Genomic DNA, 17,538 nt, shown 5'->3' on the forward strand with positions numbered 1-17,538 from the left:
ATGTAAAGTATCTGTGATGCATCTGACAGAAGATTGACGCCTTGTAGAAAATGTTGTATGTTGCTGTGCTGATGCCCTGTGTCCGTGAATGACACTAAAGGTAACTCCAATTCTCATCTTGCCCTTTGATCCCATTTCATTATGATTACTTCCTGACCATTCGAGGGATGCTGATGCCCACTCTGACCTGTTCACATTGCCCTCTGTTGAAGACAGCTCCCTCCATACCTCTGACTGCCTGGGAGCCTCATCAGCTTGCAGTGTTACTCGGAGTTACTCTTAAGTTCAGTGAGATACCCAAATTCTGGGAGCACTGTTAGTGCTAAATTAATGTCACATGGAGTTTTCTGCCTCCATGTTTTATTTTTACCTCTCCCATTAGATGGTTCCTTACTCCGAATTCTGCTGGAATCAGTATTTTAAAAGATCGCTCGCTCCGTCATTAGTGAATTCAGGAGCTAAAGTTACCAATCAGATGGAGCCCTTTTCTTATCTGTTGGGTTTGGTGGTTTAACCAGAATGAAGTGTAGTTTAAATATACAAGTACACAAACAGAACATGTGGGGTCAGAGAAACAGGTCACATAGCTGTAAGGAAAAACGAAGTGTTGGAGATACTCAGCATCTGTGTTGAGAGGAAGAGAATGTTTGGAGTTGAATATGACTTCTTCAGAACATGTTACATAGCTGGATTTCTGTGGAACCATCTGACGTGTGGGTGTAGTTTGAATTGTTGCCAACAGGAACAGAGATATTTTACTGCTTCCAGCTCCCCTCAATCTCTAGTCAGCACTGACCAGGTGCTGTTGACTGCATTGAAGTCCCCCACCCAGAATACATTCTGTCTTTGCCACCCTCTGCACTTCTTCCAATTGGAGGAGCACTGATTTGTCAGCTGAGTGGGGAGGGACGGTCAGTGGTGAGGGAGGGAGGATCAGTAAGAGCTTCCTTTGTCCGTGTTTGACCTGATGCCATGAGACTTCATGGGGTCCAGAGTCAATGTTGAGGTTTCCCAGAGCAACTTCCTCCTGACTGTATACCACTGTGCCACCACTTTTGCTGTGTCTGTCCTGCTGGTGAGACAGGACACACCCGGTGATGATGTCTGGGACATTGTCTGCAAGGTATGGTTCTGTGAGTATGACTATGTCAGACTGTTGCTTGACAAGTCTGTGGGAGATCTCCCAATTTTGGCACAAGTCATAAGATGTTAGTAAGGAGAACTTTTCAGGGTCGACTGTGGAGGGTGTGTCTTTGAAGTTTCGAGTGCCTGGTTCATTGCTAGGTGATCTGTCTAGTTTTATTTTTATTTAATTTTACTGTAGTGGTTTGATACAACTGAGTGGCTTACTAGGCCATTTCAAAGGGCAGTTAAGAGTCAACCACATTGCTGTGGGTCTGGAGTCACATGAAGGCTAGACAGGGTAAGGATGGCAGATTTCCTTCCCTAAAGGACATTTTTGAACCAGATGGGTGTTTACATCTATCCAGTAGCTTCACAGTCATGGGTCAGGGGGGTAGAGGGGGTCTTGATGGGGACAGTGTGGTGGGGGCAGTGAGAAACAGATTTTAGGAGCAAACCAGTTGTGTGGAGTTGCCCATGTCACTGTTTAATGTGTGATTGCAGTCTGCCGACAGATTGATATAGTGGAACTGAAGGATTTGGAGAAGGAGTTTGTGTTGGCCCGTACACGATTACTGCTTGCAAAGCATGACCCAGCCTCTGCAGCGATAGCAGGTGAGAACCAGAAGCAACTTAATTTTCTACGTGAAGACCCTGATTAATTGTTGAGTAGAAAATTGTGCATTTACAAACATGCTCGTGTGATTTGCTGTTTCAGTTATTCTCCTGTGGATAGTGGAACATGAATACTGGAGTGTGTGACTGTCAACAGTAAAGGCCTTTTCAGTGACTTCCCATCCACTCAGTTAGGACCTAGTGCTCCGGTACAAAGTTCATTTGATGTGTAATAAGCCCCATCCCAATTCTTGCCTCACTTAATCCCATCGCAGGCCCTTAGCACTCTAAATCTAAGGGATCAAGACCTTATTAGCAGTCTGTGGTTGAGATCAGTTTACTGGTCTGACGTGGAATGTGGGACTATCCTGGCCTGTGTCACATCACAAGGTCACAGTCCACAGTGAGGGTTTAAAAGATTTGTTGCAAGGGTTTGGCTATAACTGCCAAGGCCAGCAGTTATTGGCCACCCCTAGTTGCTCTGTACAACTGAGTGGCTTGCTAGGCCTTTTATGAACACATTTTTGGAGTGAGCAAATGAGATAAGATTGGAATCATGGAAAGAATCGACTGGATAAGAAGGGCAGGTTTCCTTCCCTAATGAGCATCTCTGAACTAGTTGGATTCTTAAGGTCACACTGACTGTTTTCAGAATCTTAATTCAAATTGGCAAACTGATGTGAGATTTGAACTTGCATTCTCTAGATTATTAGCCCAGCATTGTAACCACTATGTTCCCAGAGCCCACACAGTGCTGAGTTGGTAAATCTGTAGTGTTTGTTGTTGTAGCCTTGTTTAAATGTTGAGAATGAAGCTGTATATTGTGGTTGCTTGCTCCATCTTTAAGTCTCGGTTCTACTGCAGGGAGTGCCTCTGCCGAAGAGATGGTGGCCTTACTTGTTCAAGTGGGACTCTTTGATGCTGCTGTCTCCTTATGTCAAACCTTCAAACTCTCATTGACCCCCATCTTCGAAGGACTCTCCTTCAAGTAAGTCTGGGATTGCTTGTAAGTATAACATGCAGCTTATCTCATCCCTTTCACCCTTGCAGAACTCAAAGCACATTATGTAAAGAGGTAGTGCACCATGTCCTGAACTGAATATTCCACTCCCTGGATGGATTGGGGGCTACTGGTGGGCATGTTTTGCTGGCTAGGTGGCTCTCCCTGTGGTTTGTGAAAGACTGGTATGCTGACCAACACTTAGTCGATGAGAGCTGTTCGCTTTCTGATTTGCTGTAGGATGGTGCTCACTGGATAGGAGAACTGAGTTTGTAGTTTTCAAGAGCAGGTGATCAATGCTGAAAGTGTGGGCTTTCTCAAAGGCCAAAGCTTACTAAACCTTTGGAGGCAGTGAGTGTCCATTAGCACAGAGCAGGGAGACAGGGTGTGGGGTATGAATAAGGCAGTGACTTAGATATGTTTGCCAATGTTGTTCAGCTTTTTTAATCTTCCACTGGGTAAGATTTTTAAATATTCTCGGATAATTGGTTAGGTTTCCAGTTTTGGTTGTATCAGCTTGTAGTGGCAGATTTAGTTCAATTGTACAAGTTATTTCAACCATTTAATGTAATTTTGGAAAGTGCTGAATTAATTTTGGCAGAATTGAGCTCCATTTCAATACTTCAAGTGATGTCTGTCTCAAACACTTTCTCTGATCATTCGTTGTCTCCCTCAGCAGTGTTGAACCTATTAGAACCTTCCTTTCATGTATTTCTGGAATGGACTGTAATTGTTGACCAGTGTAATGTGATCTAGAATGGACTGTAAATGTTAATCAATGTACCATGTCTTCCCTCTGTTTCAGGTGCATCAAGTTGCAATTTGTTGGTGAAGCTGCACAGTCTGCTGCCTGGGACTGGCTGAAAACCAATCAGATACCTTCTATTGTCACAACAAAGGAATCCAGGTATAACTCTTAATAGGGTGGTGGGTCCGAGGGATGACCAGGGCTGGGGCAGAGGGTCCGGGGAGTTGTTGGTGGGGGGGTGCAGGGATGGTTTGTGTTTGGCACACAGGCTGAGAATCAGACTGTGGTTGAGATTCACTCCTTGAATTAGGTACAGCTCCTGGTGGAGTGCAGATTGATACTGGGACAGGACAATTAGTGTTTAGACCTACATTTTGTGAATAAGGCAATTCCTGACTCCAGGGGGAAAGCTCCTAATGTCATACTGCCAGTTCAGCAAAGGATGCAGTGAGGGGTGGCTGTGGGCAGCTGGTCGGTTAGATATGTTTCTTGACACAAGATACGCTCCGAACACTTCAGGCATGGAAAAATGGAGAATTTCTTCAATTCTTACCAGGGATAGATAGCTGCTTGTGGCCAGTAACTCACCTCCTGACTCCCCAAAGCTTGTCCACCATCTACAAAGCACAAGTGAGGAGTGTGATGGAATACTCTCCACTTGCATGGATGAGTGCAACTCCCACAACACTCGAAGCTTGACACCAGAGCCAGAATAAACCATCACTTAGGAAGGTATGGATTAATCAGAGATAGTCAGCGAGGTTTTGTTAAGGGAAAGTCGTGTCTTAATAATCTAACTGAATTTTTTGAGGAAGTTAACAAGGAGGACTGATGAGGGAAGTGCAGTGGGTGTGGTCTACGTGGATTTTAGTAAGGGTTTTGACAAGGTCCCACATGGCAGACTGATCAGAAAAGTAAAAGCCCATGTAATACAGGGGAATGTGGTGGGTTGGATCCAAACATGGCTCAGTGATAGGAAACAAAGGATAATGATTGATGTTTTTGTGAGTGGAAAGCAGTTTCCAGTGGCGTTCCAGTGTTGGGACCCTTGCTGTTTATATATTAATGATTTGGACTTAGATATGGGTGGCATGATTGAGAAATTTGCGCACGACACAAAAATTGGCCGTGTAGTTTAGTGAAGAGAATAGCTGTAGACTCCAGAATTACATCAATGATTTGGTTGAGTGGGCAGAAAAGTGGGAAATGGAATTCAATCCAGAAAAGTGTGAGGTGATGCATTTTGGGAGGGCAAACAAAGCAAGGGAATACTCAATAAACGGTAGGAAAATGAGAGGGGCAGAGGAAGCGAGAGACCTGAAGGTGGCAGGACAGGTGGATAAGGTGGAAAAAAAGGCATATGGAATGTTTTCATTTATTGGACAAGTTATTGAATACAAAAGCAGGGATGTAATACTGGAACTGTATAAAACGCTGGTTTTTAAAAATTTGTTTATGGAATGTGGGCATTGCAGGCTAGACCAGTATTTATTGCCCATCCCTAATTGCCCTTGAGAAGGTGGTGATGAGCTGCCTTCTTGAACCGCTGCAGTCCCTGTGGTGTAGGTACACCCACAATGCTGTTAGGCCACAGCTGAAGTTTTGCACACAGTTCTGGTGACCACATTTTAGGAAGAATATAATTGCTCAGGTCAGAATACGGAGGAAATTTAGAAGAATGTTGCTAGGATTGGAAAATTGCAACTACGAGGAAAGATCGGATAGGCTGGGCTTGTTTTCCTTAGAACAGAGGAGGCTGTGGGATGACTTGATTGAGGTGTACAGAATTATGAGGGGCCTAGATAGAATAGACAGAGAAGACTTGTTTCCCCTAGCTGAGCGGAGACACAGGTTTAAGATGATGGTAGAAGGATTAGAGGGGATATTGAGCAAAACTTTTTCAACCAGAAGGTGGTAGGTGTCTGGAATTCACTGTCTGGATTGGTGGCTGAGGCAGAAACCCTCAACTTAGTTAAAACGTTCCTGGATCTGCACCTGAAGTGCTGTAACCTGCAAGGCTGGAAGGTAGGATTAGAATGGGCAGTTAGTTTTTCTTTTCAGCTGGCACAGACACGATGGGCTGAATGGCCTTTCTGTGCTGTAACTTTTCTACGGTTTTATGATATAACAGCCTGCTTGATTGGCATTCCATCCACCACGTTCAGCATTTCCTCCCTCTACCAATGACGCACAGTGCACCATACACAAGGTGCACTTCCGCTACAGCTCCTTAGACAGTACTTTCCAAACCCATGACCACTACCACCTAAGGGACAAGGGCAGCAGACACATGGGAACACCACCACCTGGAAGTTCCCCTCCAAGCCACACACCATCCTGACTTGGAAATACATCGTTGTCTTTTCACAGTCGCTGGCTCAAAATCCTGGAATTCCCTCTCTAACAGCACTGTGGGTGTACCTACATCACGTGGTCTGCAGTGGTTCAAGAAGGCGGCTCGCCACCAGCTTCTCAAGGGCAATTAGGGATGGACAATAAATGCTGACCCAGCCAGCGAAGCCCACGTCCCGTGAATGAATAAAAACAAAGTTACAGACAGGGCCGTGTGTGAAACTGGCTGACTGAGTACCCAGGAAACTCTTCAATCTTTTCAGGTTTTACTTGTTGTGCTGGCTTCACTGGGACAATGTTTGTTTTCTCCTGATTCCAAGGAAAACTGGTGTGACTTTTCTAATGAGTTTAATGAGTGGTGATTCTTGAGTTTGCTTCGTGGAGGCTGCTGAGCTAGTTGTTTTCTAATTGCTTGTATGTGCCTCACAGGGTTCCACTGCACACAACTAAGCAGCTTGCAGAAGCTGAAGTTAAATGAAGTATTTTATGATCCTATCTCTGATAGCCTAACAAAACAGGAATGCCTTTCATAGTGAGGATAATTCCATTTATATAAACCCAGAGTGAAGCTTCTGTTGTGAATATACTTCTAGGAGAGGTGGTGAGCCCCTGAGTTGGGTAGTAGTTAAAGCTATAGACCTCCCACTGGAAGTGAGCCTGTAAAATGGGCAGGAGAGCTTGTTTGCTGACTTCTCAAGGGCAGTGTGTCCTTGTGTAATGGAAGGGCGATTTGCTTTGACTGTGTTTGCTTGTCGTTTAAATTCGGGCAGCTTTATGATTCACATTAAACCATATCTTCCCAACGCGCTTCTTGACTACCTGCCAATAGATTGATGAAGACCCAATCGGAAGGGGCTCAAACAGTTCCACCTCTTGCTTAAGCATAGACATTAGATACTGGGCATTGTGGACAATCTCCTTAAAGCTAGACACTCGGACTACTTACAGGAGTGACTAGCTGTGACCGAACACGAGGATATTTGCGATAGGTCAGGAATTTCTAATGGGCGAGTTAAAGATTATTACACCTGTATCCTGGGAATCTCTTGGGTTGCAGTTGAGAGTATCTGTGGAGCTACCGCATGGAAGAATCTATTACCACGTGTCACTGTCTTTGACAACTCTCTTGGTGAGCTTGTGTTTCAGCTTTTCTGTAAAGGATGATCCTAATCCACTCAAACTATGTTTGTGCTCCCATCATAATGATGATGCTTAACCAAGGAGATTGAGTGCCTGCTGTGTCATGCTCTTTGCATTCTTTGAGTGGTCTGCATCTTCATGCCAGCATCTTCTTGGTCCTGCAGAGACGGGTGTGCTTTCAGTGTCCAAGTAGTTAGTCTCCAGAAGATAATGAAATGAACTGCAAGTATGGAGAAGGAACTGACAGTTTACACGCTCTGAATTATAGCCTTTTTATTTGTGTGCTTAGCATTCAGTTTCCACAGAGAGGAAGCTACTGGGTAGGGTGCTGACCTTTCTTTGCTTATTTTGTATGGTTTTGTTCAGTCAGCTTTTCTCTTCCTGTAATAGTTAATGGCTGACCCATCAATAAGTTTGCATATCTAAAGACGGTCCAAGAAAGCCCAGTCCAGTCAGCCTGTTCAATCCAACTGTTAATGGTATCTCGAGTGTAATACATGCTTCACTTAAAGCATCTCACTTCAATTTTCATACACAACTTGAGAGTTTCTGGAATGCAGTGACTTAAATAGGCATCACAAGCACCAGTAGGTGAGGGAGGGTTGTTCCCAAGTCTTGGAGAATTCCTTGCTCTTTAATAATTCTGCAGGATCTTCAACAGCCACCTTAGTTATGTGGAGCCTCAGTTTTAATGTGTAAATGTGAGCCTAGTGGTGTAACATCTGAGTTGGGCTGGTAAGGAAGGCCATTGTAAGACTGGCTAATTCCTCACCTAATTGAAGTTTTCCCAAGCTTTTTGTCCTTGTGTAAAGGAGAATCTCTCACTAAATCCTCTTAACTGTCTGTTCTATCCCTGCTCAGTGCCACAGATGAAGCCTGGAGGTTGCTGTCTTCCTACCTTGATCGCTACCAGTCTCAAAGTTCCCAGTACCATCGCTGTGTTATTAATAAACTGCTGTCGCATGGAGTGCCACTTCCTAACTGGCTTATTAACAGCTATAAGGCAAGGGTGACACTTATTTTTTCACTTCAAGGAAGTCCCAAATGGTATAAATGCAAATTATTTTCTCTGGTGAGGGAGGTCGTGGATTATTTAACCCTAGTCATAATGTTAAAGCTGCCTATTCAAGTTAAGAAAGTGCAGTGATGAAAATATTTCCATGTACAACTGACCTGTTAATTCCAGGATTATGAGCAGGATACCAAATTAATTGTATATGTGAAATGTCTCCAAGCAGAAGATTACTTGGTGTAATAGTGAATGTGGATTTACCTGGATTCAAAGGAGTGTCTGAATTAAGATGTTATCAGACACTGGGTAAGTATACTGTGACTTGAGAATATCCCCCTTCATATACTGTGGTGTTGTCCTGTTATATCTCGCTTCTCAAAGCCTGTATCAGGATAAACAGGATCAATTATTGATGTGTGGGGTTAATTGTAACAGGGAAAGCTGGGATTTTCTGAGTGAGCCCATTGGCATTTTTGCCTGCCAGGTTCCTGGACCTGGTGTGGTGTTTGAGAATCATGTGTGTGAATATGGTTCTGAAACATGTAGTCTGAGGGATCATCATTATGCACTTAGCAGAAAGCGGTGATATACCACCAGATTTGGGATTGGATAAGTGGTGAGGAGGAGGGGGAGAAGGATTGTGGGGGTGTAACCCCTTGGAGTACTGGACTGAGTGATCAACACCCCACCTGTATGAAGAAGCTTGCACACTACCAATCCTGGGACAGAGAAGATGCCCTGTTTCTCTTGCATTGTAGTTGGAAACTGTTATAAAAGCAGAAAATAATGGCAATGGGCAAACTATAAGGAGGAACAGCTTGTTCACCCCTCACTCTGTGTGTGAGTGTGTGTGTGTGTGTGTGTGTGTGTGGGGGAGGAACTTGCAGACTGAACTGCTTTATCCTTTAACAGAAAGTGGATGTGGCTGGGCTCCTAAGGCTGTATCTGAATTATGACCTTCTGGAGGAAGCAGTGGATCTGGTGCTGGAGTACATTGATGCATTAATGGGAAAAGGACATCAGTATTTTGGCATTGAGGTAAGCATTGAGTTTCTCTTCGGGGTTCTAGGGTTGACACTGAGTATTGTAAATATATAACGATAGAGCATTTTCCTGGCAATCCTGGGATTGTTTATTCGACACAACTAGAGGTAAACCCATTGCAACCTTCTGAAACGGTTTGTCCTTTAATCATAGAATCAGACAGTACAGAAGGGGGCCATTCTGCCCATCTTGCCTCTGGTGGCTCTTCCAAAGAGCTGTCCAAATATTCCCATTCCCTTGCTCTTTCCTTATAGCCCTACAATTTTTTTTCCTTTTCAAGTTTTTAGGGAATTCCCATTTGAAGGTTACTCTTGAATCTGCTTCCAGTACCCCATTAGGTAGTCCATTCCAGATCACTATAACTCTCATAGCATTCTGCAGCTTCCTACTCTGACATTCACTCCTAAAACTACCCTCCCCTTCTATCCATTTTCCACAACAGTCTCTTCCATTTGCAGCCATTTTATTCTCTTTGTGTCTTTCCAGTGCCCTATTATATCCTGATTGAGCAACAATTTCGAACAATTGTTGTTACGCCGTGAAGTATACACTCTACCCAGCAACAACCTTTCCCTCATTTCTTTCAGTCCTTCCTGTCCTTCCTGTTAGACAATTATCCAACATCATCTTCCCGTTCTGTCAAATAGTCTGTCCCCCTCAAACATTCACTGGCTCTCTTCTGATATTTATCTTTATATTCCAACATTTCTTGTTTCTTTTTTAACCTTGAGGCTAAAATTTCTTCAGGTTATTTGTCAAAGGCTTTTAGTTTTTTTTAAACGGTTAACTCCCTTTCCTATGATGCAGCTTATGATGGAGGCCATTGAGGGGGAACTATATTAAAAATGGAGAGTGCTGGAAAAGCTCAGCAGATCTGGCAGCATCTGTGGAGAGAGAAACAAAATTAATGTTTCGAGTCCATGTGACTCTTCAGAGCTAAAGAGAAGTAGAACTGTGTGGATTTTATACTGTTTAAGAGGGGGTTGAACAAAATAGAAGGTTGGAGATGAGTGGGAACTCAGGAGAGATTGACAAAGATGTCATGGACACAAGCCAAAGGGTGTGTTAATGGTAATGTTAAAGACTAAAGGTGCTGATAGTGGCATAAAGGTAAGAGTAGAATATGTTAATAGCAGAACAAACCATTTCACAGATCGAAACAGCACCTCATTTTCTGATTAGGCACCTTAGAGCCTTCTGGACTTAACAATGAGTTCAACAACTTCAGACCATGAACTCTCTCCTCCACCTTTAGCCCCTTAATTTAATTTTTTTTTTCTTTCCTCCTCCCACCCCCCCAACCCACACATGGCCATCCGTCACTTGTTCTTATGTTTTGCTTTCACACAATTGTTTAGGGGAAATAACTGTTTAAAAAAAACTACAAGCCTTTGACAAATAGCCTGAAGAATTTTAAGCCTCAAAATTAAAAAAAGAAACAAGAAATGCTGGAATATAAAGATAAATATCTGAAGAGAATGAGGGGGACAGACTATTTGACAGAACGGGAAGATGATGTTGGATAATTGTCTAACAGGAAGGACTGAAAGAAATGAGGGAAAGGTTGTTGCTGGGTACAAATGGGCAGAGTGAATACTTCACGGCCTAACAACAATTGTATGAAAGTAAAACAGGAACAAGTGACGGAAGGCCCTGTGTAGGTTGGGGGGGAGGGGGGATAAAAATAAATAAAAATTAAATTAAGGGGCTAAAGGTGGAGGAGAGAGTTCATGGTCTTAAGTTGTTGAACTCAATGTTAAGGCGGGAAGGCTGTAAGGTGCCTAATCTGAAGATGAGGTGCTGTTCCTTCAGTTTGCATTGAGCTTCACTGTACATTGCAGCAGGCTAAGGACGGACATGTAGGCCTGAGAGCAGGATGGTGTGTTGAAATGGCAAACGACAGGAGGGTCTGGATCATGCTTGCGGACAGACCGAAGGTGTTCCACAAAGCAGTCACCCAGTCTGCATTTAGTCTCCCCATTTTTTTATTCATAACTAGGCCAGCATTTATTGCCCATCCTTAATTGTTCTTGTTCAGAGGGCATTTAAGAGTCAACTACACTGCTGTGGGTCTGGAGTCACATGAAGGCCAGACCAGGTAAAGATGGCAGATTTTCCTTCCCTAAAGGACATTGGTGAACCAGATGGGTTTTTACAACAATCAGCAATGGTTTCATAGTCGTGATCAGACTCTTAATTCCAGATTTTTTATTGAATTCAAATTTCACCATGTGCTTTGGTGGGATTCAAACCCGGGTCCCCAGAACTTTACCCTGGGTCTCTGGAACAGTAGTCAGTGACAATACCACTTTGCCACCGCTGCCTCCCCTGAAAGGACTGTTCGGGCCTTTGGATGGTGAGGAGGGAGGAGGTAAAGGGGCAAGTGTTGCACCTTCTGCGATCGCATGGGAAGGTGCCATGGGAGGGGGATAAGGTGTTGGGGGTGATGGAGGAGTGGACCAGGAGGGAACAGTCCCCTGGAATGCTGACAGGGGAGGTGAGGGGAAGATGTGTTTGGTGGTGGCATCATGCTGGAGTTGATCAAAATGGCAGAGGATGATCCTTTTGAATGCGGAGGCTGGTGGGGTTTAAAATGATAATAAGGGGGACCCTATCTTGGTTCTGGGAGGGAGGGGAAGGGGTGAGGACAGAGGCGCGGGAAATGGGTTGGACACGGTTGAGGGCCCTGTCAACCACAGTGAGGGGAATTCTCAATTAAGAAAGAAGGAAGACATGTCAGAAGCACTGTTTTGGAAAGTGGCATCATTGGAACAGATACGACGGAGGTGCGGGAACTGAGAGAATGGGATGGATTCTTTACAGGAAGCAGGGTGTGAGGAGCTGTAGTCGAGGTAGCTGTGGGAGTCGGTGGGCTTGTAATGAATATTAGTAGACAATCTATCCCTAGAAATGGAGATAGAGAGGTCAAGGAAGGGAAGGAAGTGTTGGAGGTGGACCATGTGAAGACGAGAGGGGTGGAAATTGGAAGCAAAATTTTTCCAGATCCAGAAGAGGACATTAATTGACACTGATGCAGTCATCTATGTACTGAAAAGAGAATTGTGGGAGGCCTGAGTAGGACTGGAACAAGGAATCTTCCACATACCCCATAAAGAGACATAGATAAGTGGGGCACATGCGGGTACCCATAGCCACACCTTTTATTTGGAGGAAACTATGCACTGGCTGGATCTGTAACAATTACTCTGCCCTGGGATTCAGTAGCCAGGTAATGCTCACACAGTGCCAGGAGCTGGCTGTGCTTTTTGGAGATCTGATAGTTCAGCGGGACTGGTGCTTAAAACAATGGCTTGGTAAAGTATTCACCCCTCTACAGGTCTTCAGAACTATAAGCAGGAGACACCTGGAAATATCCAGAGCTTCTCTAATCTTAGTTGAGAATCAGAAGGCACAAAGGAAGAAACCAATCCACTGAAGATGAAACTTCTGTGGATCCAAATGCACTTTTCCAGCGCATCATTGGCTACCCTCTCCACTTTAATGGAACAACAGCATAGTCTGCCTTTTGGATAGAAAAAGTGAACCCATTAAGAGCCTGTTCTTCAAAGTCATTGGGTCAAGGAGCAAGGCTTCTCGAAGGAACTGCAGTCCCTCCTATCCCTCCCCTTAGAATTGATGGATGTTGTCATACTGCAAACTAAGTCTGCAGTAGAGGAAGAATAATCCAGTTATGCCCTATGCCCCAGCCAGATATACTTCAGGTGGTATCCTGTACCCACAGGTTGAGTATGAGACGATATCACATCTCCAAGGGCAACTATGAAACGAGTACAACAACTAGCTCCATCTTTGCCTGGCCAGTAACAAGCTGGCTGAATGCATTTCTCTGGAGAGCCAGGCTCAGGTACACACACAAACTCCCTGCTCCTTCCCTGGTGGATTTCCCTGTTGTAGTGTCACTGGAGGTGCCATTATCTGGATGTATGGTCCAAATGTGATGGTCACAACTCTGAGCAAACTATGCTTTGCGACAGAAACAAATAGAAATTAGAAAGAGAATATAAATGAACAATGTATAAACCCTCCAAGAGACAAAAATCAAGATTGAAGAATGTGAAGGATGCTTAACAAATGAACCTCTCTTAGGATTAATGTTAAGTGCATCAGGTATCTAAAACTGACACTCAGACGCCAGAAGAAACTGTCTGGGGAGGGAGTTCAGAGCTTGTGTGCATCAGAGTCTGGCTTCCTGCAGACCTGTACTGGGACTGTTTGTTTTCCTGGTGCATTGGTTGAAAATATTTTCACTTTGTTGATTACCCTTGAGATGTGAACTAGTTTTGTGCTCAAACCGGGGATGAGGATGCTCTGTTGTGCTCCTCCAGCTCAGTAGTAGCACACCGGTCACAAGGTTATGGATTCAAGGAACACCCCAGAACTGGAGCATAACCTGGACTATTGTGTGCTGTATGATAGCCATTCATGTAGTTAATTGGATATACAGAATTTGAAAATTACATTTATAATTTATAAATAAAAATTGAATGCTAGACACAGTCATTGGGCTTTTTTCTCAACTCAGGTTTGCACAGGCTGTGTAAGAGCATTTAAACCGTTCTGTGAATTTCAGGGATAAAAGGTAATAGCTATGTGTGTATTTTTTAATTTGTGCTTTACTTCCTTGATTACAGAATGGAGGTTGATTATGTATGTGTAAGGGGCTTTCTATAAAGTTAGTACAAATGGCTACAGTGATGTTGCTGTGAACACTCCTGAGGCTTATTGGTGCTTTCTATATATAACATGTCTGTACACTATTGAGCGAGTGATGCCCTGTCATTCAATAATGCTCATATCCCAGGAACAAATAATAGAAATCTAAACTCAGCCTGTTCTTCCCTTTTTCACTGGCTCCTCCCTTCTTTCAGCAGCTCCCCTCACTTTTTCTCTCCTATCTTTTCTTCCTTTCATTGCTCATTTGTGCTTCACCCTCATTCCCCTTCTCTCTCCTCTATCCCTGATCTCTAGATTGTATTTTCTGTGCATACTTCCCCAAACCAACCCCACAGAAAATTTTTACAAACTGAAGTAAAATAACTGACAATCCAAGGAGTAGAGACTTGCAATGTGGCACCCTCTCTGCTCAGTGATAACTGGACACTGACACACACAACATCAAACCCCCACCACCAGGCCAGTGATAACTGGACATTGGCAAAGCATCTCTCCCCCCCAGTAAGTGTGAACTGGGCACTGTAACACCCCTGCCCCAATCAGTGATAACTGGGCATTATGGCTACTCCTGGTCAGTTGTAACATTTGAAGCCCCTTAATAAAGCATTTATCTGAGAAATCTCTCCATGTTCTTCCAAAGTGAATTTGCCATTGGGAGCAGTGCCTCTGAAAACTGTTATTGCAATGTATCATTACTTGGTGCTGCACGGGAGTTAGGGAGGAGATTTTAATGTGCTGAAATCTTTGTTGCAGAGGTCGCTGTCAGCCACAGCTCCACCTGTTTGGCTTCCTTACACAGTCATCGACCAGTTACTGCATGCACTCGGAGAGAACCAGAGTAACATGAATAACATGAGGGTGAGTGTAACTAGGATTCCCAGCAGATTTGGATAATTGGCCTTTCATTTGACTGACGGAGCTCCAACTGACAAACAAATCTTCAGTGTACATACCATTGACTTGTTCTTGCTCATTGATAATGTCCCTCACTTGAAAGCACTCAAGTATATAACAGACTCTGTCATTTCCTCAGCTCTGTGAAAAACTCCGGAGCAGACTGGCAGATTATCACCAGCAGGTGGATCAAACAACTTCCGACATGAACAGCTATCGAAGGCAGCAGCTGTTTGAAGATGCAGCTAGTCTATGAGAGCTGCCTCAGAGCCCAGGGCTGGATGACATGGTAAAATGACTGATCGTGATGCCACGTCCAAGTGACCCATGCTGCCTTTCCTACATGACCTTGTGTGCCTGTACAGACTCTTAATCAAAGCAAGGAAGCTCATTGTGCCCGCGTCATACATACCATGTTTTTTATAATGTCCAACTTCTGGTTCAAGTTCTGATTGGTCAGCCAGTCCAGTTGCCGCTGCCTCTGTACCTGGGGGAATCTCTTGGACGGGGAGGCTGCCAGAGCAAGGCTGTGCTCTGGGCTGCTGACTTGACTTTTTTCTACTGAACATGAATGCTAAAGATTTGCCTTTTTGAGGCTTTTATTTATTGGAAGATTTTTTTTCCAATCACGTTTAATAAAATAAGGGAATTGTAATTGTGTTTATTCATTTCCAGTTTCTCATTAGATATCTTTGCTGTTTGATCTGGTGAGGGTGTGCTGAGGGGAGACTCTCTTCCATTGCTGGGTATTGGAAAGCAGGAATAGAGATCAATTGTGTTGTATCAGGTCTTTATCCCATCACTACGCCAGGATTTACAGGTTTGGATTTGTGCCTGTGGTCAGGGCCTTTTCCAGCTCTTCTGACAAGGTTTCCCCTCATTACACTCAAGGAATTCCTGATATTGGAGACTCTCCACTCCAACAACTCTATAGAGCAGACGTGCCCCAGGAACATCTGTAGAATAGTACTTGGGCTGAACTTTTGTGTATCTGGCTGTGTGATCACTGCTGTCTAGCACCAGGCCCTGCCAGGTGTTGGACTTACACGGCCCAGAAAATTTGGGTAGACATATTCTCTTAACAGTAGCAAGGAATGAGTTTTCAAATCACGGAATGGCCGCCTTTTGAGCTGGAGTCATTCAGTCCATCACGTTCATGGTAGCTCTCTGCGAGACCAACTCGGCTAGTCTCACTCCCCAGCCTTTCCCTCGTAATGCTGCATTTTTTTTCTTTTTCAGGTATTTATTCGATTCTATTTTGAAAGCCATGAGCCATAAGTGAATGTGTCTCCACACCACTTGCACAAAATATCATTCTTCTTGTCACTATTGCTTCTTTTGCCAATTTCTGGCACTTAACCCTTCCGTTAATGGGAACAGTTTCTAGCTCTCTTTGTCCAGACCTTTCTTGATTTTGAATACCTCTATCTGATCTCTAAAGTCCCAGCTTTGTCTGTGTATCCACATAAGCTAAGACCCTCATCTGGCATTTAGATTATCAAAAGGCATGATGATGTGAAGGCTGTGGGAGTTTGACTTAAGTGCACCATTGCCTCGTGTCCTGCAATCTGATCTTTATGCACAGTGTATATGAACTAACTCAGTTCAGTGTTCCACATGCCATGATTGTAACAGTAAAAGTTCATGACCTCCAGATACCTACACTTATGGCCGAAGTACCTTCACAATTTCAGCTATGGGAAACAGCCCACAACTATTAGTGTGTGTTCCTGCTGCAGGAGCAGAAAAACCTTGTCAGATAACACTAACTAGCTTTTCAGTCACCAAATTAGGTTCTGATGCTGACTGTTTTAACACAATAAATCACGTGCTCTGTTTTATGCGGTTTGGTGTAGTGCCCAGTCCAATGAAACGAAAAGCCAGGTCGCCCTGGTCTGAAATAGCTGAGGCTTCACTGAGGAGCTTTGTGATCTCAGGCCTGTTCAGTGAGCCACAGAAGGGTGAGGGGAAAGTCTCCAGGCAGTGGCACTGATCATTCATGAACTGCAGCTGCTCTTATTACATAAACATTCAGCTCCTCTACTATTACGAGTCCAATTCAGAAACACTTAGCAGTACTGTCCCTGGAAATGTTAATGAATCAGGAAACCTCTAACCCTGCAATAGCAATTTAACTGTCTTCTAAATACAGCCCAAAGTGAATGTATTACAGTAATACAAATTCAGTGTTTTGTGAAGGTTGGAGGTACACACCAACTTCCCTACAGTAAAACAATCCATTGTGCTGTGTTAGCAGCTGGACTGAGGAACTGGGCAGTGTCACCGTCAAAACGACAAGAAAAGTGGACACTACATCATGCTGCACCAGCCATGAGAATGTTTAATGAGAGTTTTGAGGGGGCTTGCTGTCTAAGAATGACACAGCAGAGCGGTGTCTTTAATGGAGCTTTACAATTGGTCCCACTCCTATACCCTTTCTCTATATCGCTGCGGTTTTCTTTGAAGTATTTATCCAGTTCCCTTTTGAAAATTACTATTGAATCTGATTTGGTTGCTGAGATAAAGTGGGGGAGTGGCAAGTCCAGGATAAGGTTTGATTCAAATTCGACAGTATGTCGAGTGTCAAGTGTCGTTGCACTGACCTTTTGTGCTCAATAACTCATCATCTGAAGACACAGTGCCACATTATTCAGCTGACAGTAGCTTGCCTGGATTTTAGTCTCAATCACAGTGGCAGCAAGACTAACTTGGGTTTCTCTATCAAATCGAAATTCCACATTTTATTTCAGCACCAACCAAAAGTGGACCCATAAGACTACATGAAAAGCGTGGGAATAGGGTCAAGTGCCTAAACACCAGCTTCCTATACATCACCACGTACCATTGAGGTCTCCATAATCACAGCCTGTTCGATCTTTTTCCACAATAAGCTGCATGCTTATGCAACAAATACAG

General features: G+C 43.9%; 1 protein-coding gene across 1 annotated transcript in view; it reads left to right on the top strand.

The window, feature by feature from the left end:
• The window catches only part of nup160 (nucleoporin 160), an 86,507-nt gene extending 71,230 nt beyond the window's left edge, over nucleotides 1-15,277 (top strand). Inside the window, exons 30-36 of the mRNA XM_041197945.1 lie at nucleotides 1,627-1,737; nucleotides 2,602-2,725; nucleotides 3,543-3,644; nucleotides 7,839-7,980; nucleotides 8,902-9,027; nucleotides 14,482-14,586; nucleotides 14,762-15,277. Of these exons, the coding sequence (XP_041053879.1) occupies nucleotides 1,627-1,737; nucleotides 2,602-2,725; nucleotides 3,543-3,644; nucleotides 7,839-7,980; nucleotides 8,902-9,027; nucleotides 14,482-14,586; nucleotides 14,762-14,878 (827 nt within the window). The 3' untranslated portion in view covers nucleotides 14,879-15,277. The remainder of the gene's footprint in view (nucleotides 1-1,626; nucleotides 1,738-2,601; nucleotides 2,726-3,542; nucleotides 3,645-7,838; nucleotides 7,981-8,901; nucleotides 9,028-14,481; nucleotides 14,587-14,761) is intronic.
• The last annotated feature ends 2,261 nt before the right edge of the window (nucleotides 15,278-17,538 follow it).

Source organism: Carcharodon carcharias, chromosome 10 (assembly GCF_017639515.1).
Source record: "Carcharodon carcharias isolate sCarCar2 chromosome 10, sCarCar2.pri, whole genome shotgun sequence".
Lineage (NCBI taxonomy): Eukaryota > Metazoa > Chordata > Chondrichthyes > Lamniformes > Lamnidae > Carcharodon > Carcharodon carcharias.